General features: G+C 44.0%; 1 protein-coding gene across 1 annotated transcript; it reads left to right on the top strand.

Moving 5' to 3' along the window:
- Nucleotides 1-2782: 2782 nt before the first annotated feature.
- Nucleotides 2783-16548, top strand: LOC137344736 (vesicle transport protein GOT1B-like). Its single transcript, XM_068007863.1, has 5 exons — nt 2783-2899; nt 5713-5804; nt 7513-7691; nt 10881-10962; nt 15865-16548. Exons 1-5 carry the CDS (start codon nt 2875-2877, stop codon nt 15901-15903), a joined length of 417 nt encoding a protein of 138 aa, XP_067863964.1. The 5' UTR covers nt 2783-2874; the 3' UTR covers nt 15904-16548.
- Nucleotides 16549-18215: the final 1667 nt, after the last annotated feature.

Raw genomic sequence — 18215 nt, 5'->3', positions numbered from 1 at the left:
TACCATTAAGGTGTTAAAGACCCTTAGAAAACTGCAGGAGAGACCTGAACCGTGATACGCGGACCAGGCTCGAGGGGCTGAATGGCTTACTTGTTCCTATGTTCCAAACTGAATTTCAACCACAACTGAGAAAGTGTTGGAGGTTTTGTACAACTAGACCCATTGAGGCAGAATTCATAGAATAATTTAAAGTTAAAGTTCTGACTTATGACGCTAAGTTAACACCAGGTAAAGATATATCAAAAGGCCAGAGATAATTACATAGAATTTACAACACAGAAACAGGCCATTCAGCCCAAGTGGTCTGTGCCAGTGTTTATGCTCCACAAGAGCCTCCTCCCCACATCTTCTCACCCTATCTGCATAACCTTCTATTCCTTTCTCCCTCATGTACTTATCTAGCTTCCCCTTAAATTTAGCAACAACTGTACATCCTTCATCTCCCTCACACAGTCGGGGTCAGTAACCTTTCCAAAAGTCACTGAGCCGAATAGCGTCAGTGGGAATGGACAGAATGGATGTTGATAATTGCAATTCTTTGCAAGGGTGAGGCTCCATCTTTAAACTAAATTAATATGGTAGTTTTGTCCTTTGGCCACTAGAGGTCCCTTTGAGCTGTCTTCACACTTGGAAACCTCTCCGTGAATTGTTGCAGAACTACATTGTGTATTTGAAAATTACTGCCTGTTACCATTCGTGTACTAGTTATTAGGACGGATTTCAACTCAATTAATCAAACTGGTGTTTTCCAATTTTTATAGCCCTTTAATGCATGCTGTACTGCCTGTTCCAACTATACTTTAATAGCCTGGAGTAGATATTAGCATATATCAGCATTTGACCGAGTGTGGCACCAAGGAGCCCTAGTAAAATTGAAGTCAATGAGAATCAGGGGGAAAACTTTCCAGTGGCTGGAGTCATACCTAGCACAAAGGAAGATGGTAGTGGTTGTTGGAGGCCAATCATCTCAGTCCCAGGACATTGCTGCAGGAGTTCCTCAGGGCAGTGTCCGAGGCCCAACCATCTTCAGCTGCTTCATCAATGACCTTCCGTCCATCATAAGGTCAGAAATGGGGATGTTTGCTGATGATTACACAGTGTTCAGTTCCATTCGCAGCCCCTCAGATAATGAAGCAGTCCGTGTCCGCGTGCAGCAAGACCTGGACAACATCCAGGCTTGGGCTGATAAGTGGCAAGTAACATTCGTGCCAGACAAGTGCCAGGCAATGACCATCTCCAACAAGAGAGAGTCTAACCACCTCCCCTTGATATTCAACGGCATTACCATCGCCGAATCCCCCACCATCAACATCCTGCGGGTCACCATTGACCAGAAACTTAACTGGACCAGCCACATAAATACCGTGGCTACAAGAGCAGGTCAGAGGCTGGGTATTCTTAGTGACTCACTTCCTGACTCCCCAAAGCCATTCCACCATCTACAAGGCACAAGTCAGGAGTGTGATGGAATACTCTCTACTTGCCTGGATGAGTGCAGCTCCAACAACACTCAAGAAGCTTGACACCATCCAGGACAAAGCAGCCCGCTTGATTGGCACCTCATCCACCACCCTAAACATTCACTCCCTTCACCACCGGCGCACTGTGGCTGCAGTTTGTACCATCCACAGGATGCACTGCAGCAACTCGCCAAGGCTTCTTCAACAGCACCTCCCAAACCCGCGACCTCTACCTCCTAGAAGGACAAGGGCAGCAGGCACATGGGAACAACACCACCTGCACGTTCCCCTCCAAGTCACACACCATCCCGACTTGGAAATATATCGGCCGTTCCCTCATCGTCGCTGGGTCAAAATCCTGGAACTCCCGAACCAGCAGCACTGTGGGAGAAGCTTCACCATACAGACTGCAGCGGTACAAGAAGGCAGCTCACCACCACCTTCTCAAGGGAAATTAGGGATGTGCAATAAATGCTGGCCTTGCCAGCGATGCCCACATCCCATGAACGAATAACAAAAAAAAGTATAGTGTACAGTCCTGGTCATCTCAATTTAAGGAGGTTAGCCAAGTGCTAGAGGGGCAGTGAAGAGCAATAAGGCTGATCCTCAGTATCAGAAGGAGGGGCTCCGAGGAATGATTTGATAAGCTAGGTATCTCCAGCCTTAACGAGAGACATCTTAGAGAGATCTTATAGAGGTATGTAAGATATTTAATGGGATAGAAAAAATAAACCCAGGACAATCAGGTACACAGGGCTAGCAGGCAAGTTCAGGATTGTGATGGGCAAGTGTCGGCCAGATGGCAGATGGTATTTCTTTACACAGAGGGTGATCAGTGGGCTAACAGGAAAGGTGGCTAAGACCAGGACACAACACGTTTAAGGAACAGCTGGACACTGTAATGGGAAGATGGTAAAGTTGCCGTTCTGAAAGGATGGGAGCAAATGCGCTAAAGGGCATTTTTCATTCAAACCTTTCTTGTGACCTTGTGATTTACTAATTGAATCAGCAGGGGGAGCCTTACCATGTGTTCCTTACTGGCCTGTCCAAGCTGTGAGTTTGTTACAGGGCAAAACTGGATTGTGCGTGTTTTTCCACAAGCCAAGTCTGACCCATATCACGACCTACGCACTGACTGCGTATCCCAGGCTGATGACTGGGTTTATGAATAAGATTAAGGATTGTGATTAGGAAGCATTATTCATGTTTATACGCTTGGGATAGTGGAGTGGACTTTTACCACACTCCCTCGGGCTGTGATTGCTCAGTAGGTACTTCCACATTAAATCTGACTTATGACTCGAACCAAGGGTCACATTTTGCAACAAATCACCGGGTGAGCCTGAGAGGCAGTCAGAATTCTGATTAAAAATTAATTGTTTTTCTCTTTTTTTAAAAAATACATTGAAAGAAAATGATTTCCTTAACAGACACGCAGAGTAAGTAATGACGGAATGTCTCCAAAGCTATTGATATGTGGTCGGAATTAGATCGGCCGTCAGTGACCGAGCAATCTCCCAGTCGGGACTTTTTAAGGAGGAATTCACCAATATGAAAATAGAGGCAGTCATTGCTACTGTACTGTAAGTTCCAGGGCGTGACTCCCATGTGCTTTTATGTCTCTCTAAGTGTTTGGTGTGATTTATAGCCTGTTGGATATAAAATCTTTCTTTCCTCTCCTGCAGTCACTGACTCTTATGCTGAGGGTGATTAGCAGTTGGCACAGTTTAATGGGAAGGGGGCGGTTAATACCTGTTCCATGGGTGATGGGCAACCTTTTCACTACTTCACTCAAGTCATGCATGAGCCGAGTCAGTGAATTGTCAGAAAGCTATTTGACTGTAGGGATCATCGCAGCACCGCCCCATCCTGTCCTCCTCCGTCATTCGCACATGCGCCACTTTCCAACGGGGTCGCCTGATCAGGACCGGGGACTATGGCTGATTCTCCCCCACCCACATCCCCATGCCCCACTCCAGGAGTTCTGAAGCCAATTGTAGTGCCCTCACTGCTAGAATCATAGAAAGGTTACAGTGCGGAAGGAGGCCATTCAGCCCATTGAGTATGTGCCGGTTCAATGCAGGAGCAATCCAGCTCGTCCTACTCCCCTGCCCTATCCCCGTAGCCCTGGAAATTTTTTCCTTTCAAGTACTTATCCAGTTCCCTTTTGAAAGCCACGATTGAATCTGCCTCCACCACCCCACCCTGGCAGTGCATTCCAGATCCTAACCACCTGCTGCGTTAAAAAAAAGGTTTTCCTCATATCACCTTTGGTTCTTTTGCCAATCATCTTAAATCTATGTCCTCTGGTTCTTGACCCTTCTGCCAATGGGAACAGTTTCTCTCTATCTACTCTGTCTAGACCCTTCATGATTTTGAATACCTCTATCAAATCTCCTCTCAACCTTCTCCGTTCCAAGGAGAACAATCCCAGCTCTTCTCCAGTCTATCCACGTAACTAAAGTCCCTCATTCCTGGAATCATTCTAGTAAATCTCTTCTGAACCCTCTCTAAGGCCTTCACTTCTTTCCTAAAGTGCGGTGCCCAGAACTGGACACAATACTCCAGTTGTGGTCGAACCAGTATAAAGGTTCATCATGACTTCCTTGCTTTTGTACTCTATGCCCCTATACTGACCAACTAACTCGGCACAGACTGGGAATCAGACCTGGAACATGTCGGTCTAGCATGGCTCAGTACTGCATGGGACAGTCACTTCATCCATTACTCCACTGGGGGAGCTGGAACAATTATTACTGTCATTTTGTGCTAAAAGCCCTGAGATTCATGTGGTTACGTGTCAGACTTTCACAACTACTTTTTATTCTGTTGATGATTCCTTGGGGGTCATCATTGTCTGTAAGCTTAACTGGACCGGCCGTTACAACACTGTGGCTACAACAGCACGGCAGAGGCTGGGCACTCTGCAGTGAGTATCTCACCTCCCGAACCCTCAAAGCCTCTCCACCATCTACAAGGCTCAAGTCAGGAGTGTGAGGGAATACTCACCACTCGCTTGGACGTTTGCAGCCATAACGCTCGAGAAGCTCAACACCATCCAGGACTCAACAGTCTGCTTGATCAGTCCCCTTGCCACTGGATTCAAAGTCCACCCCCTTCCATCACCTGCGCACTGTCGCTGCATTATGTACGATCTACAGGATGCACTGCAGCAATTCACCAAGATTACTCGGACAGCACCTCCTACCCCTGCAACCTCTACCACTGTGAAAGACAAGAGCACCAATGTCGTAGGAACACCATCACCTCCAAATTCCCCCCCCCCTCTCCAGGGTCGCAAATCATCCTGAATTGAACATATCGCACCGTTCCTTCGTCGTTGCTGGCTCAATATTCTAGAATTCCCCACCGAACACCACTGTAGGAGGACCATCAGCACAAGGACTGCAGCAGTTCAAACAGAAGTCCCACCACCACCTTACCTTGTCATGGCAACTAGGGATGGACAACATTTGTCGGCCTTGCCAACATTACCCACACCACAAGAACAAATTAAGGAAAAGGTAAATACCTCTGCACGTAAAGGGCATGTGCAAGGGAAAAGATCTATGCATAGTAAGGACCCACACGGCAAGGGTACAAGCATGGCACACATGGTTAGAATGATTGCACAGCTAAAGGTGTTTTTTTATGCCATCGCAATTCTCTAGCCTGCTGCAGTTCCCCTATACCTTAATGGGTAATGCCTACTAATCTCTCTCATCCAGACTTAGTAAGGGAGGACACACAATAAAGATTCATGTGTGGTCAAGTGGGTGGAAAACTTTTCTCTGGTGCTGTCTGCTTTCATTACAGCAAACTCCACTATTACTAACCTTTCACTGCAATAAACACTGCAGGCCCTCAGGTAACAAGATGAACAGACTAAAATTCAGATCCGTGCAATCTTTTCTTCAGGTCTATAAATTAAGTGAGGCTATCGGCCCTAAGGCCTGTGTACCGGAAAGCTGGGATTAGTTCAGTATTGAAGTATTTTGTCTCTGAATCCTTGGGGTCCAGTACTGTGGTCCCATTTACTACGATGTTTTCAATGAAGGTTGCTACAGTACCACTCAGTGTCTGTTGCTCAGGTTTCCGACCTATTGATCTTATTCACAGCATGAAGGCACTTTGTGGCACTATGATTGTCTATTATAGAAAGTGACCCTGAATTTCTTGAAATTAGACTGCATATTAAGGAGTTTCGAAAACGCAGGAGTGGATCTTTCAAATAGGTGTGATTTCCTTGTAGGGATCGGAGTGGGATTGATGGGATTCGGTGTGTTTTTTCTCCTGTTTGGTGTCCTGTTGTATTTTGACAGAGTGCTCCTTGGATTTGGAAACGTGAGTATTCTCTTTTACAAAGTGTATGGGAGTTGAGAATTTTGGAGGGTTCTCTGAGTTGGCAGTTCATTGGAGAATCTCAAGAGAAAAGCATAATTGAATGATCTCAGAAGATGAGGCGTCTGACAGTTAAATTCCAGGTTAAATAAGAAAACTTGTGTATTTAAACATCAGCTATAAAAGATTAGAGTTGCAATTTTATTTTTGTTATTTTGGCTACACTGAGTTAGATAAAAGACATTCTACAGTAAATATGGAAATGTATTTGGTCACTGTTAAATCATTTCTCCACTATTCAATACATTATTATTTAAACACGGTCTCTTAATGTTTTACCGCATTTAAGGCCTGAAGGGAGTTCTTATAGAGGCAAAGTGCCTAATAGCAATTACCAAATGGGGTTTGCTCGCTGATCTACATTGGCTCCTGGTCTGGGATTTTAAAATTGTCATCCTTGTTTTCAAATCCCTCCATGGCCCTCACCCCTCCCTATCCCTGTAACCTCCTCCAGCTCTACAACCCTCCAAGATCTCTGCGCTCCTCCAATTCTTGCCTCTTGCACATCCCCGATTTTAATTGCTCCACCATTGGCGGCCGTGCCTTCAGCTGCCTAGGACCTAAGCTCTGGAATTCCCTCCCTAACCCTCTCTGCCTCTCTACCTCTCTCTCCTCCTTAAAACCTACCTCTTTGACTAAACTTTTGGTCACCTGTCCTAATATCTCCTTATGTGGCTTGGTGTCAAATTTCGTTTTAATAATCGCTCCTGTGAAGCGCCTTGGGATGTTTTACTACTTTAAAGGTGCTATATAAATGCAAGCTGTTGTTGTTGTTTGCTGTTTGTTTACACGGGTGAGTTATTGAAACCTTTCCCAGATTTCGAGGCAAAGATATTTGCTCTTGCAGGTTTGGGAGCTGGGACTCGCCCATGAGAATGATCTAACATATGAGAGATGAAATAATCAAGGATAAAAAGGTTTAAAAAGATGTAACATTGATGCAGACACCCACTCAGCCATTTCTGATGCTGATGTCAATCACTGGTAATAGAATAAATGTTAGGATTTATCCCAATTTTTTCTCCAGGCTATTGGGGCTTCCACAGTGCCTGAGAGCACAGGCTGTTGATGGCATTCCCATTCTGTAGCCTACTGGAGATTCTGTGGTTGCTCGGCGGGTAATGCCTTACTCGCCCCATCCCCAGTATGAGATTAAGTCTTATGGACCAAGAAGGTCCCCCAAACATGTTTTGAGTTAGCTAATCTCAGCCAGGGCATCTGTTGGAGCTTTCAAGGAACCCCAGAAAAAGAAGACCAAACCCTTGAGGTGAAGTGAGAAAAGTTTTTGTTTTGGTGTGAGGAGCTACCTGGAGGAAGGAGGCAAAGTTCAGAATAAAAGTACAGTGTGGTGGCACAGTGTGTTGGGCCACCCAGGTGTGGCATCGTGGAGCATTGGCACAGCCTTCTAAACCGCCGAGCCGCTCATCTTGTATGGGGCAGCCAAGCACCCCTCACAGGGAGGGAAATTTATAGTCGGCACCAGGACGCACTCCACAACCTAGCTACTGACTTGACGTTCTGGTAAATCTCCTCTGCGCCCTCTCCAAGGCCTTGACATCCTACCTAATGGTGTGGTGCCCAGAATTGGATACAATACTCCGGCTCTGAGTTTGCTCTGAGTTTCGTTTGCTTGTCTCGCCCCTCTTGTCAGATCCTCTTTGTTTCCGGCCTTCCCTTCATCACTGGGCTGCAGAACACGTTCCGATTCTTCTTCCAGCGGCAGAAGCTGAGAGGCTCGAGCTTCTTCCTGGGCGGGATTTTGCTGGTGCTGCTCAGGTGGCCTGTCGTCGGCATGCTTTGCGAAGGCTACGGATCTTTTCTACTTTTCAAGTAAGGCTCATTTCTATTAGAAATCAATAAATTAATAAACACAATTTTTGGAAGGATGTCAAGGATGTTTTGGAGAGGGTGCAGAGGGGATTTATTGGCACGGTACCAGGGATGAGGGTCTTCAGTTATATGGAGAGACTGGAGAAGCATGGATTGTTCTCAGAGCAGAGATGGTTAAGGGGAGATTTAATAGAGGCGTTCTGAATTATGAGGGGTTTTGATAGATTAAATAGGGAGAAATTGTTTCCATTGGCAGGAGAGTCAGTATTTTGGCAAAAGAACCAGAGGAAGAGGAGGAGAATTTTTTTTACGCAGCGAGTTGTTATGATCTGGAATGCACTGCATGAAAGGGCGGTGGAAGCAGATTCAATAGTAACTTTCAAAAGGGAATTGGATAAATACTTGAAGGGGAAAAATTTGGAGGGCTATGGGGACGGAGCAGGGGAGTGAGACTAATTGGATAGCTCTTTCAAAGAGCTGGCACAGGCACAATGGGTCGAATGACCTCCTTCTGTGCTGTACGATTCTATGATTCTATTCGCTAAATGCTTGGGTTGGACAGGGATATTAATGTTTTATTTCTTACATCAGTCCCATAATTGAATGATCTCAGAAGATGAGGCGTCTGACAGTTAACTTCCAGGTTAAATAAGAAAACTTGTGTATTTAAACATCAGCTATAAAAGATTAGATTAGTTCTTAGAGTTGCAATTTTATTTTTGTTATTTTGGCTACACTGAGTTAGATAAAAGACATTCTACAGTAAATATGGAAATGTATTTGGTCACTGTTAAATCATTTCTCCACTGTTCAATACATTATTATTTAAACACGGTCTCTTAATGTTTTACCGCATTTAAGGCCTGAAGGGAGTTCTTATAGAGGCAAAGTGCCTAATAGCAATTACCAAATGGGGTTTGCTCGCTGACCTACATTGGCACCCGGTCCGGGATTTTAAAATTCTCATCCTTGCCACACGATGCCACACCTGGGTGGCCCAACACACTGTGCCACCACACTGTACTTTTATTCTGAACTTTGCCTCCTTCCTCCAGGTGGCTCCTCACACCAAAACAAAAACTTTTCTCACTTCACCTCAAGGGTTTGGTCTTCTTTTTCTGGGGTTCCTTGAAAGCTCCAACAGCTGCCCTGGCTGAGATTAGCAATTAAAATCGGGGATGTGCAAGAGGCAAGAATTGGAGGAGCGCAGAGATCTTGGAGGGTTGTAGAGCTGGAGGAGGTTACAGAGATAGGGAGGGGTGAGGGGTTCTTATTTTTAATTTATTCCTCAAATAAGGTTCTTGAACGTTGAACATTGAATATCAGATATCACAGATTTATTAAGTATACAGTACATGTAATAGTACTTAAACATACACTTAAAAAGCAGTACCTACAACTAAAGCTTGCTGGTTTAGTTGAGGGACTTAAATGTGTTCCAGTTCTGAGCTCAGCATCTTAGGCCTTTATGAATCCAAATATTCATTACTAATAGCCAGTTTTATACATTTCTCTTACTCCCTCCATGTGACTATCCACACAATTCTGCATTACATAATTATATAATTGTTGAAATACGACTCTGTATAAGCAGATTTAATTGACTTATCCCTGATCAATAACTTTGGTTTTCCTTACTTAACAAGTTCTTTTCTCCATAGACCGGTACAACTCCCCTACTTTGTTATCTTATCGATAGTTTCACTCTTGTTGCATATAATTGCGATTCCACCAAGTGAAACTTTCATTCTAAGCCTGTCTTTGATTCAGTACCATTCCGTACCCGTCAATGTCCTGCTTCTGCAGAAACCCCAATTAAAAAAGGATGACGTGTACCCAGATGTTTTCCTTTGCAGAACTAACTATTTTCCACATTGTTATCAAATGATTCAATACCAGCCTCTTATTACTTCATCCTGAAACTGGCCATTGCTGTAGGGCCCACCCTGGCCCAATGGCCCGGTGGTACTTCGAACTGATTCAAACTTCCCTGCTTGACAGGCAAAGGCTAAAGGTTAACATTGCTACAATATAATAGGGAATGGGACTAATCGGATAGTTCTTTCAAAGAGCCGGCACAGGTACGATGGGCTGAATGGCCTCCTCCAGTGCTGTACCCACTCTGATACTATGATATGATAAAGATAAATTAATAATAGTATATCATTAGTCATCTTCAGGACAGTTGATTTCCTTATAAAGATGTCAAAAAATACTCTTTATCTGTACACAACCTAATACTGGAGAACAGGTAACAGGACACAGCCTGCCTAGAAAATCATATCTTTCAGCCCTTTGGCTATTTCAGTGGATACAATGATTGGTTAGGCCATGGTAAGAATAGGCCTTCAAGATAATCCATTCCACTTTGACCAGATCCTGACATACGACCTCCCATGTTCGAGATTTTTAAGGGAATGGATAAATTCTACCCCGATAATATGTTTGGGATTGCCACGAGCCCTAGAACCAGGAACCCGGACTCGGGCTTTGAAGAGAGAAGCTGTACAGACAGTTCCCTGCAGAGGGTGATGGATGTATAGAATGGAGGCAGCCTGTGTGAAAACATGTAAGGGAGACTCCGGATAGATATTTGAGGGAGTGGGTGATGGATTAGCTTTTGGGACCACCTGAACTCTTATTGCCTCAGTCTGGTTCAGAATATTCACAGAGAGCCTGGTCATTAAATGTAAACATGTAGATCCAACATATCACATAGATCTCATGCATGCATATAATTAAGCGGGTACGGTAGTGTACTGGTTATGTTATGGGTTTAGTAATCTAGAGACCTGGACTAATAATCCAGACCATAGGTTCAAATCCCGTCATGGCAGTTTGAGAATTTGAATTCAGTTTTTAAAAAGAAATTTGGAAATTTAGCAGTAAAAGTGATCATGAAGCTGTCAAGTTGTCTAAAAACCCAACTGGTTCATTAATGTCCTTACCCGGTCTGGCCTATATGTGACTCCAGTCCCACACCAACGTGGTTGACTCTTAACTGCCCTCTGAAATGCCCACTTAGTTGCCACCACCTTCTCAGGGCAACTAGGGATGGGCAATAAATGTCGGCCTTGCCATCCTGAGAATGAAAAAAAAATCAAATCTGTTTAAAGACATAGAAAACTCAAAATGTCGAATTACTTCTCAATTTAATTAAACCTTTGCAATGTGCAACTGTTTTCCCAGGAGCATTCTCCCACTTGTATCGGAATTCATCTCCAAGATTCCAGTCCTAGGATTAATCTTTACATTACCCGGACTCAGCACGGTAAGGCACTCCTCAGCTCTTCTCTCTCATTTTGTATTTGTTTTCTATAAAACTGTGTTGATATTTTAGGGAGTATTTAGAATTGCTTCCAGTGAGATATTGTCACAGTAGCTGTTGGAAGTTAGGGAAAGTACTTCGCACTGAAATTGAATTCAATCTCCCTACCGCATGCTTTTTGTCAAAATATTTCTTACTTTGAGAAATTTTAGTGACTGTCCTGTGAGGCAATATGATGTTTGTCTGTCCTGTGAGATGATATATTCCTGAATGTCCAGTGAGATGATGTGTTTCTGTCTGTCTTTCCCATGAAGTGACGTACTCTCTATCTCTTCCCATGAGGTGATGTACTCCCTATCTCTCCGAGAGGTGTTGTACTCTGTCTCTCCGAGAGGTGTTGTACTCTGTCTCTCCGAGAGGTGTTGTACTCTCTGTCTCTCCGAGAGGTGTTGTACTCTCTGTCTCTCTCTGTGAGGTGTTGTACTCTCTATCTCTCTGTGAGGTGATGTGCTCTCTATCTCTCTGTGAGGTGTTGTACTCTCTGTCTCTCTCTGCGGTGATGTACCCTCTATCTCTCCGTGAGGTGAAGTACTCTCTATCTCTCCGTGAGGTGAAGTACTCTCTATCTCTCCGTGAGGTGAAGTACTCTCTATCTCTCCGTGAGGTGAAGTACTCTCTATCTCTCCGTGAGGTGAAGTACTCTCTATCTCCCCCGTGAGGTGATACACTCTCTGCCTGTCCCATGAGGTGATGTACCCTCTATCTCTCTGTGAGGTGATGTGCTCTCTGTCTCTCCGTGAGGTGATGTGCTCTCTGTTTCTCTCTGAGGTGATGTGCTCTCTGTTTCTCTCTGAGGTGATGTACTCTCTGTTTCTCTCTGAGGTGATGTACTCTCTGTTTCTCTCTGAGGTGTTGTACTCTCTGTTTCTCTCTGAGGTGATGTACTCTCTATCTCTCCGTGAGGTGATACACTCTCTGCCTGTCCCATGAGGTGATGTACTCTCTATCTCTCCGTGAGGTGTTGTACTCTCTGTTTCTCTCTGAGGTGTTGTACTCTCTGTTTCTCTCTGAGGTGATGTGCTCTCTGTTTCTCTCTGAGGTGATGTGCTCTCTATCTCTCCCATGAGGTAACGTACACTCTGCCTGTCCCATGAGGTGATGTGCTCTCTATCTCTCCGTGAGGTGATGTGCTCTCTGTTTCTCTCTGAGGTGATGTACTCTCTATCTCTCCGTGAGGTGTTGTACTCTCTGTTTCTCTCTGAGGTGATGTGCTCTCTGTTTCTCTCTGAGGTGATGTGCTCTCTATCTCTCCCATGAGGTAACGTACACTCTGCCTGTCCCATGAGGTGATGTGCTCTCTATCTCTCCGTGAGGTGATGTGCTCTCTGTTTCTCTCTGAGGTGATGTACTCTCTATCTCTCCGTGAGGTGTTGTACTCTCTGTTTCTCTCTGAGGTGATGTACTCTTTGTCTCCCCCGTGAGGTGATACACTCTCTGCCTGTCCCATGAGGTGATGTACTCTCTATCTCTCTGTGAGGTGATGTACTCTCCAACTCACGGCTGTGATGCTTCCCAACGATTGTAAGGAAAGGAAGATATTCCCAGTTAACACTTCAGAGTTCATTTCATGAGAAAAGATTTGTTTCAGTTTTAACCTATATTCACTATCAGTGTAGTTCTAAATAATTGGCTTTCTGTATTTTCTTAAATTTAAGATTCTGTGTGTGTGCTTAATATTAATATTTCTGATGCATTTTAATGAAGATTCAGGGAGAACTAGCCACAATGATGTGAAGGTGAGTGTGGACTGTGAGCTGTTTTTAGCGTTGGAACTGTGATTTAATACCGTTAAAATTATATTAGTGATTGTCATTATATTGAATAAATATGTCCCCTTTAATCATTCAACTTGATATTCTGCTCCACTCCTACCAGGAATGTGAATCCTATGTCACCAATATTAATATTAAAGCTACTCCCACACAAAAGTTTAAGTAAGTGCAAACTAAGAAAGGAGGCAGGCAATTATTTTGAAGTCCAGCATTGACTATTAAATAAAATATAGGGAATATAACCTGATTCCAGCCTAAAGGCGTCATTGGATGGGGGTTTGATTGCACACTGTCCTTTCATTTCTGGGATCTAATTCCAGGTCACATGAATTGGATGAAAACTCTTCTTTCCCTCCTTCCCCCGCCCCTGCCCAAAACCATGTATTGAGGAAGGAGCGAAGGACTTGCATTTATATAGCGCCTTTCACAACCCCAGAGCGTCCCAATGCTCTTTACAGCCAATTAAGTACTTTTTGAAGAGTAGTCGTTGTTGTAACATAGGAAACGCGGTAGCCAATTTGCGCACAGCAAGGTCCCGCAAACAACAATGAGATAATGACCAGGTCATCTGTTTTAGTGAATGTTGATTAAGACATAAATACTGGCCAGGACACCCGGGAGAACTCCCTGCTCTACTTCGAAATAGTACCATTTGATCTTTTACGTCCATCAGAGAGTGAAGACCCTCGGCCTGAGAATCAGAAGGTCGTTCATTCAAGCCCCACTTCAGAGACTTGATCACATAATCTAGGCTGACACTTCAATACTATAGAAAGGGAGTGCTGCACTGTGGAAGGAGCCATCTATTGAATAAGATGCTAGGCCGAGTCCCCGTCTGCTCTTGCAGGTGGATGTCAAAGACTTCATGGTACCTTTTAAAGAAGAGCAGGGGAGTTCTTCCCGGTGTCCTGGCCAACATTTATTCCTCAACTAACATAATTAAAACAGAGTATCTGGTCATTATCACATTGCTGTTTGTGGGAACTTGCTGTGTGCAAATTGGCTGCCGCATTTCCTACATCACAACAGTGACTACACTTCATTGGTTGTGGAAAAGTTGTCCTGAGATTGTGAAAGGTGCTATATAATTGGAAGTTAGTTATTTCTTTACATCTGGCCTAAGAGCGATTAATGGCTTAGGGTAAGGGAGAGCTCAGCATTAATGAGCCAGAATTTACTGTCAAAATAACGGTGAGGCTAACAGTGCTCACCGTTATTTATGCGCAAATCACAAAGTAACTTCAGGCGAGGGCAGATGCGCGGTTAAACGAGAAAATCTGAAAGTTGTTGCGCTGCTCCTCCGTGAGCTTCACGAAAACGGCATCTCACCGTCAGACTCACTGTTCAAATACGTTGAACGACGTGAAGTTCCTGTACTGACGTCATAGATACGGACTAAACTCGCCACAGAAAGTTAGGGCTTGTCTATTTCAGTCTAAGCACCCTTTTTAACGGCGTGATAAATGCTAATTACTGCCAAACAACCTCTCTGGCACTGAAAATTATCCATTACAAGTGTGGAGTCTCATTCCTTCAGCTTTTAATTGTTGTTGGAGATTTTTTTTTAAAAAATGAAATTACATTTTTTTTTCACTTTTTCATTCTGTCTCTTTTATCTCTCTCTTAATTCAACCTTTCTTTCCCTCTCTTTATTTCTCTTTTTGTACCTGATTTGACCTTGAATTCACTACTATAACTTACACTTCCTGGTTCAGACTCTGCACTGGTCAATCCTCAATCCTTCAGTCTGATTGGTTAAGGAGACACACAGCTGCTTGCCCCGTTCACACAGGTCCCAGATGCCCTGTAGATCTCCCACTTACAGCAACTTGCAGCGCAAAATATCAGGGAAGTTAAACGGGCAAGAGGCAAGTCTAATTAACAGTGGGCACCGTTCGTTCGATGGCTCCTGTAAATTCTGGCCTAATGTCTTTGTCCAGCACTCTCTATAATAAATGGACACAACCCAACATGTATAAATAAAAGTAATCGTACAGTATGACTGAGCTCCTTAATGTATTGTTGCTTTAAATCTTGTTGATGGTTATTAAGTGAATTGCGGGCAACGATGGTCTCTGAGTGTGAAAAATAGATTGGTTTACCACATCCACAATAAAAGATCCTGTTGTATTGAGATTATAAAAATAATAAAGTTCACAGCAGATAGAGTTTGTGAAAGGAGGTAATGAAAAATCTTCCACCAGGGATGTTAATCACTTGAAATATTTCCCGGGGAGAATTGCTGGTATACTACCCCATAAATGTTTCTTTGAAGCAACCTTATTGGAACACACACAATGATGTTAGGAGTCTGCAGGTACTGAGGAAATTCAGAGAAGCTGGCAAATTCAATGCGGGGGGGGGGGGGGGAAATTGTTCATTTGCTTTGTATTTTTTCAGACCCCAACCCTTTCTGGTGGAGAGGCATTTTACATAATTAAAAAAAACATACAGGCTTCAGCGGGACATCTTATTCAAAAGATGACAACTTCCACAGCACAGTATTGTACTGAAATATCAGCCTAGATTATGTGATCAAGTCTCTGAAGTGGAGCTTGAATGAATGACTCGAAAAAGAGCAGGGGGATTTTCCCTGGTGTCCTGGGGCCAATATTTATCCCTCAATCAACATCACTAAAACAGATTACCTGGTCATTATCTCATTGCTGTTTGTGGGATCTTGCTGTGCGCAAACACCCTGGTGGAACTGGGTGATTCAGTGAACTAACTGGCTCATTGTTTCTTCACCCTCATGATCTGGATTTTGAATCTAACCCCTGTTTCCGCAGGCTGTAGACCCTACACGCAAGCACTTTATGCGGGTTCAAGGCAGTTCCCATTTCACAGGAGGCCCACAACATTAAAACAGTACTTTATTGCCCCCCGAGTTGGCACTTTGAGATGGTTCAATGTTGTGGAATGGATGCAGGCACCTCTTTCTATTTTATAGACTAGCATTAAGAAAATGGGAGCAGAATGAGATCAGTCTCCAATTTACAACTTGTGGGGAGATGGCAGAGAAGAACAGTGCCAACTTTGAGTTCTCACCTATGTCCGGTGTTTCTTTCCCTAGGTACTGAAGAGAATTAGCGAGAGAGGCTCTTTGGTGTGAAGACAAACCGGGGAACGATAAAGCTGAACAAGCGTTTGAAGAAGAAGTCTGATTAAACCAGTCACAATTACAGCTTCACTGCTCCATATTCAGAACTGTACTCATATTATGTACAAACTGGACATTGTTCCGACCCAAGGTTACAGGAAAGCTGTTTATCCCACAGACCAAACAACACCTTCCCTTTCATTTCCCTTTACCCATCACCCCTCTGCTCGCTGACCTACACTGGCTTCCGGTCCGACAATGTCTCGGTTTTAAAATGCTCATCTTTGTTTTCAAATCCCTCCATGGCCTCGCCGCTCCCTATCTCTGTAACCTCCTCCAGCCCTATAATCCTCCAAGGTCTCTGCGCTCCTCCAATTTTTGCCTGTTGCGCATCCCTGATTTTCATCGTTCTACAATTGGCGGCCGTGCCTTCAGCTGCCTAGGCTCTAAGCTCTGGAATTCTCTCCCTAGACCTCTCCGCCTCTCTACCTCTCTCTCCTCCTTTAAGATGCTCCTTAAAACCTACCACTTTGACCGAGCTTTTGGTCACCTGTCCTAATGTCTCCTTATGTGACTCGGTGTCAAATTTTGTCTGAAAACGCTCCTGTGAAGCGCCTTGGGACGTTTTACTACATTAAAGGCGCTATATAAATGCAAGTTATTGTTGTTGTTGCTCTCCTACAGAGAATTTTATTGTTTATCTTTCTCCTCTGCTTCTTCTCTCCTGTTTTCTTTTCTCCAATTTTCCCCCTCTGCCTTTCCAAGCTCCCCACCGTCCTCTTCCAGCACAGGAACTGAGACGGCTTAAACTGTGGCCAGCAGACAATCATTTCTGTAGATTTTACGCTGTAATTGATTAATCCAAGCAGAGTCAGCTGGATAATACCAGCTCCCTCTCCTCTCTCCCCAGATTTATTTCAATTAAACGGAGCAGCAGATTCACCGGACAATCTGACTTACATAGAAACACAGAAAATAGGAGCAGGAGTAGGTCATTCGGCCCTTTGAGCCTGCTCCGCCATTCAATATGATCATGGCTGATCCTTTCTCTCAATACCATATTCCCGCTCTCTCCCCATACCCCTTGATGCCTTTTGTGTCTAGATGGACTTGGAAGGACGTCCATCAGAATGTTTGTTTGTAATTCAGGTTTTGACTCCATTCTTTTTTTTATTGAACTATACCTGATGAGTTATATTCACTGTGTGTCCATTTCTGTGCTTGTGGATTTTATTATGGATAACAGGCTGGAGGTGCTAATGCATGTGACTACAAACAAGGGCTCCCCAAATCTGTCTTGTAGCCGGACTGGGTTGCGGCAGGTGCTTTAAGACTTTGTATCAAAAGCTAGCCTCGTTCAGATGTAGGCTTCCTGGCTACGTATCTTAAATCTGTTTTAGCTTCATACGTTGTCGTGACACAATCATGGGGGCTGGATCTTGCTGGAGTGGATTGAACGTTCCCTGTTAGTTAGACTTTTCTCTGCACCCTTCAGCTCGAGAAATGTTTGCGCCCTAACTTGCTGGAAGTGGGATCTGATAACGGAGCTGATCGAGGGAAACGGGGCATCCGGGACCTTGGTGAATGGCAGGACCAACAGTCCATCTCCATAAATAAATGAGATTTAGGGATTGAGAAAGAAACAGAGGAACGACGGAGAAGGAGGGTGAATTAGAGTCAAATCAGGTGCAGAAAGAGGAATAAAGAGAGGGAAAGAAAGATTGGATTAAAAGAGAGAAAAAAGAGACAGAAAGGAAAAGTAAGAAAAACATTTTTAAAAATTGACTTTGTTAAAATTTCAAACAACAATTTACTACTTGCAGGAAAGAGATTGAATACTTTAAATTGTTCCCTTTCTGGGCCAGAGAGGCTGATTGGCATTGCAGTAACAATTATCACGTCGATAAAAAGATACTTACGCTCTTAATTGCCAGACCTGACTTTCTGCAGCGAGTTTACTGGGCAATTAATGTGCAAATCCAGAAAGTTCTTAAAAATAATGGGAAGGCTAAGGACGAGATGCCGTTTGTGTGAAGCAAACAGCGGAGCGGCGTAAATCGATCAGCAAGTTCTGGAGATTCCCAACTCAAGGCGTATCTCTTAATCCCCCGAAATTCTGGGGCCCTTGCTGTACCACCAGGACTCCTGGATGCTCATAAAAGAAAGGATAGATCGGCATGCATCATGACCTCAGGAAGTCCGAAAGCGCTTTGTAGCCAATGAAGTACTTTTGAAGTGTCGTCACTGTAGGAGCCAGTTTGCGCACAGCAAGGTCCCACAAACAACAACGTGATAATGACCAGATAATCTATTTTTAGGTGTTG

This window comes from Heptranchias perlo, chromosome 27 (assembly GCF_035084215.1).
Source record: "Heptranchias perlo isolate sHepPer1 chromosome 27, sHepPer1.hap1, whole genome shotgun sequence".
Taxonomy (NCBI): domain Eukaryota; kingdom Metazoa; phylum Chordata; class Chondrichthyes; order Hexanchiformes; family Hexanchidae; genus Heptranchias; species Heptranchias perlo.
The sequence above is the reverse complement of the archived record's forward strand: the minus strand, read 5'-3'. Positions and strand labels throughout refer to the sequence as shown.

Bases quoted from the DNA above. Each gene is read 5' to 3' on its own strand.
- LOC137344736 (XM_068007863.1), top strand. From the start codon at position 2,875: ATGATTTCCTTAACAGACACGCAGA. The intron at 5,805-7,512 runs GTGAGTATTCTC...CCCTCTTGTCAG, and splicing joins TGCTCCTTGGATTTGGAAAC to ATCCTCTTTGTTTCCGGCCT. The intron at 7,692-10,880 runs GTAAGGCTCATT...CTGTTTTCCCAG, and splicing joins GGATCTTTTCTACTTTTCAA to GAGCATTCTCCCACTTGTAT.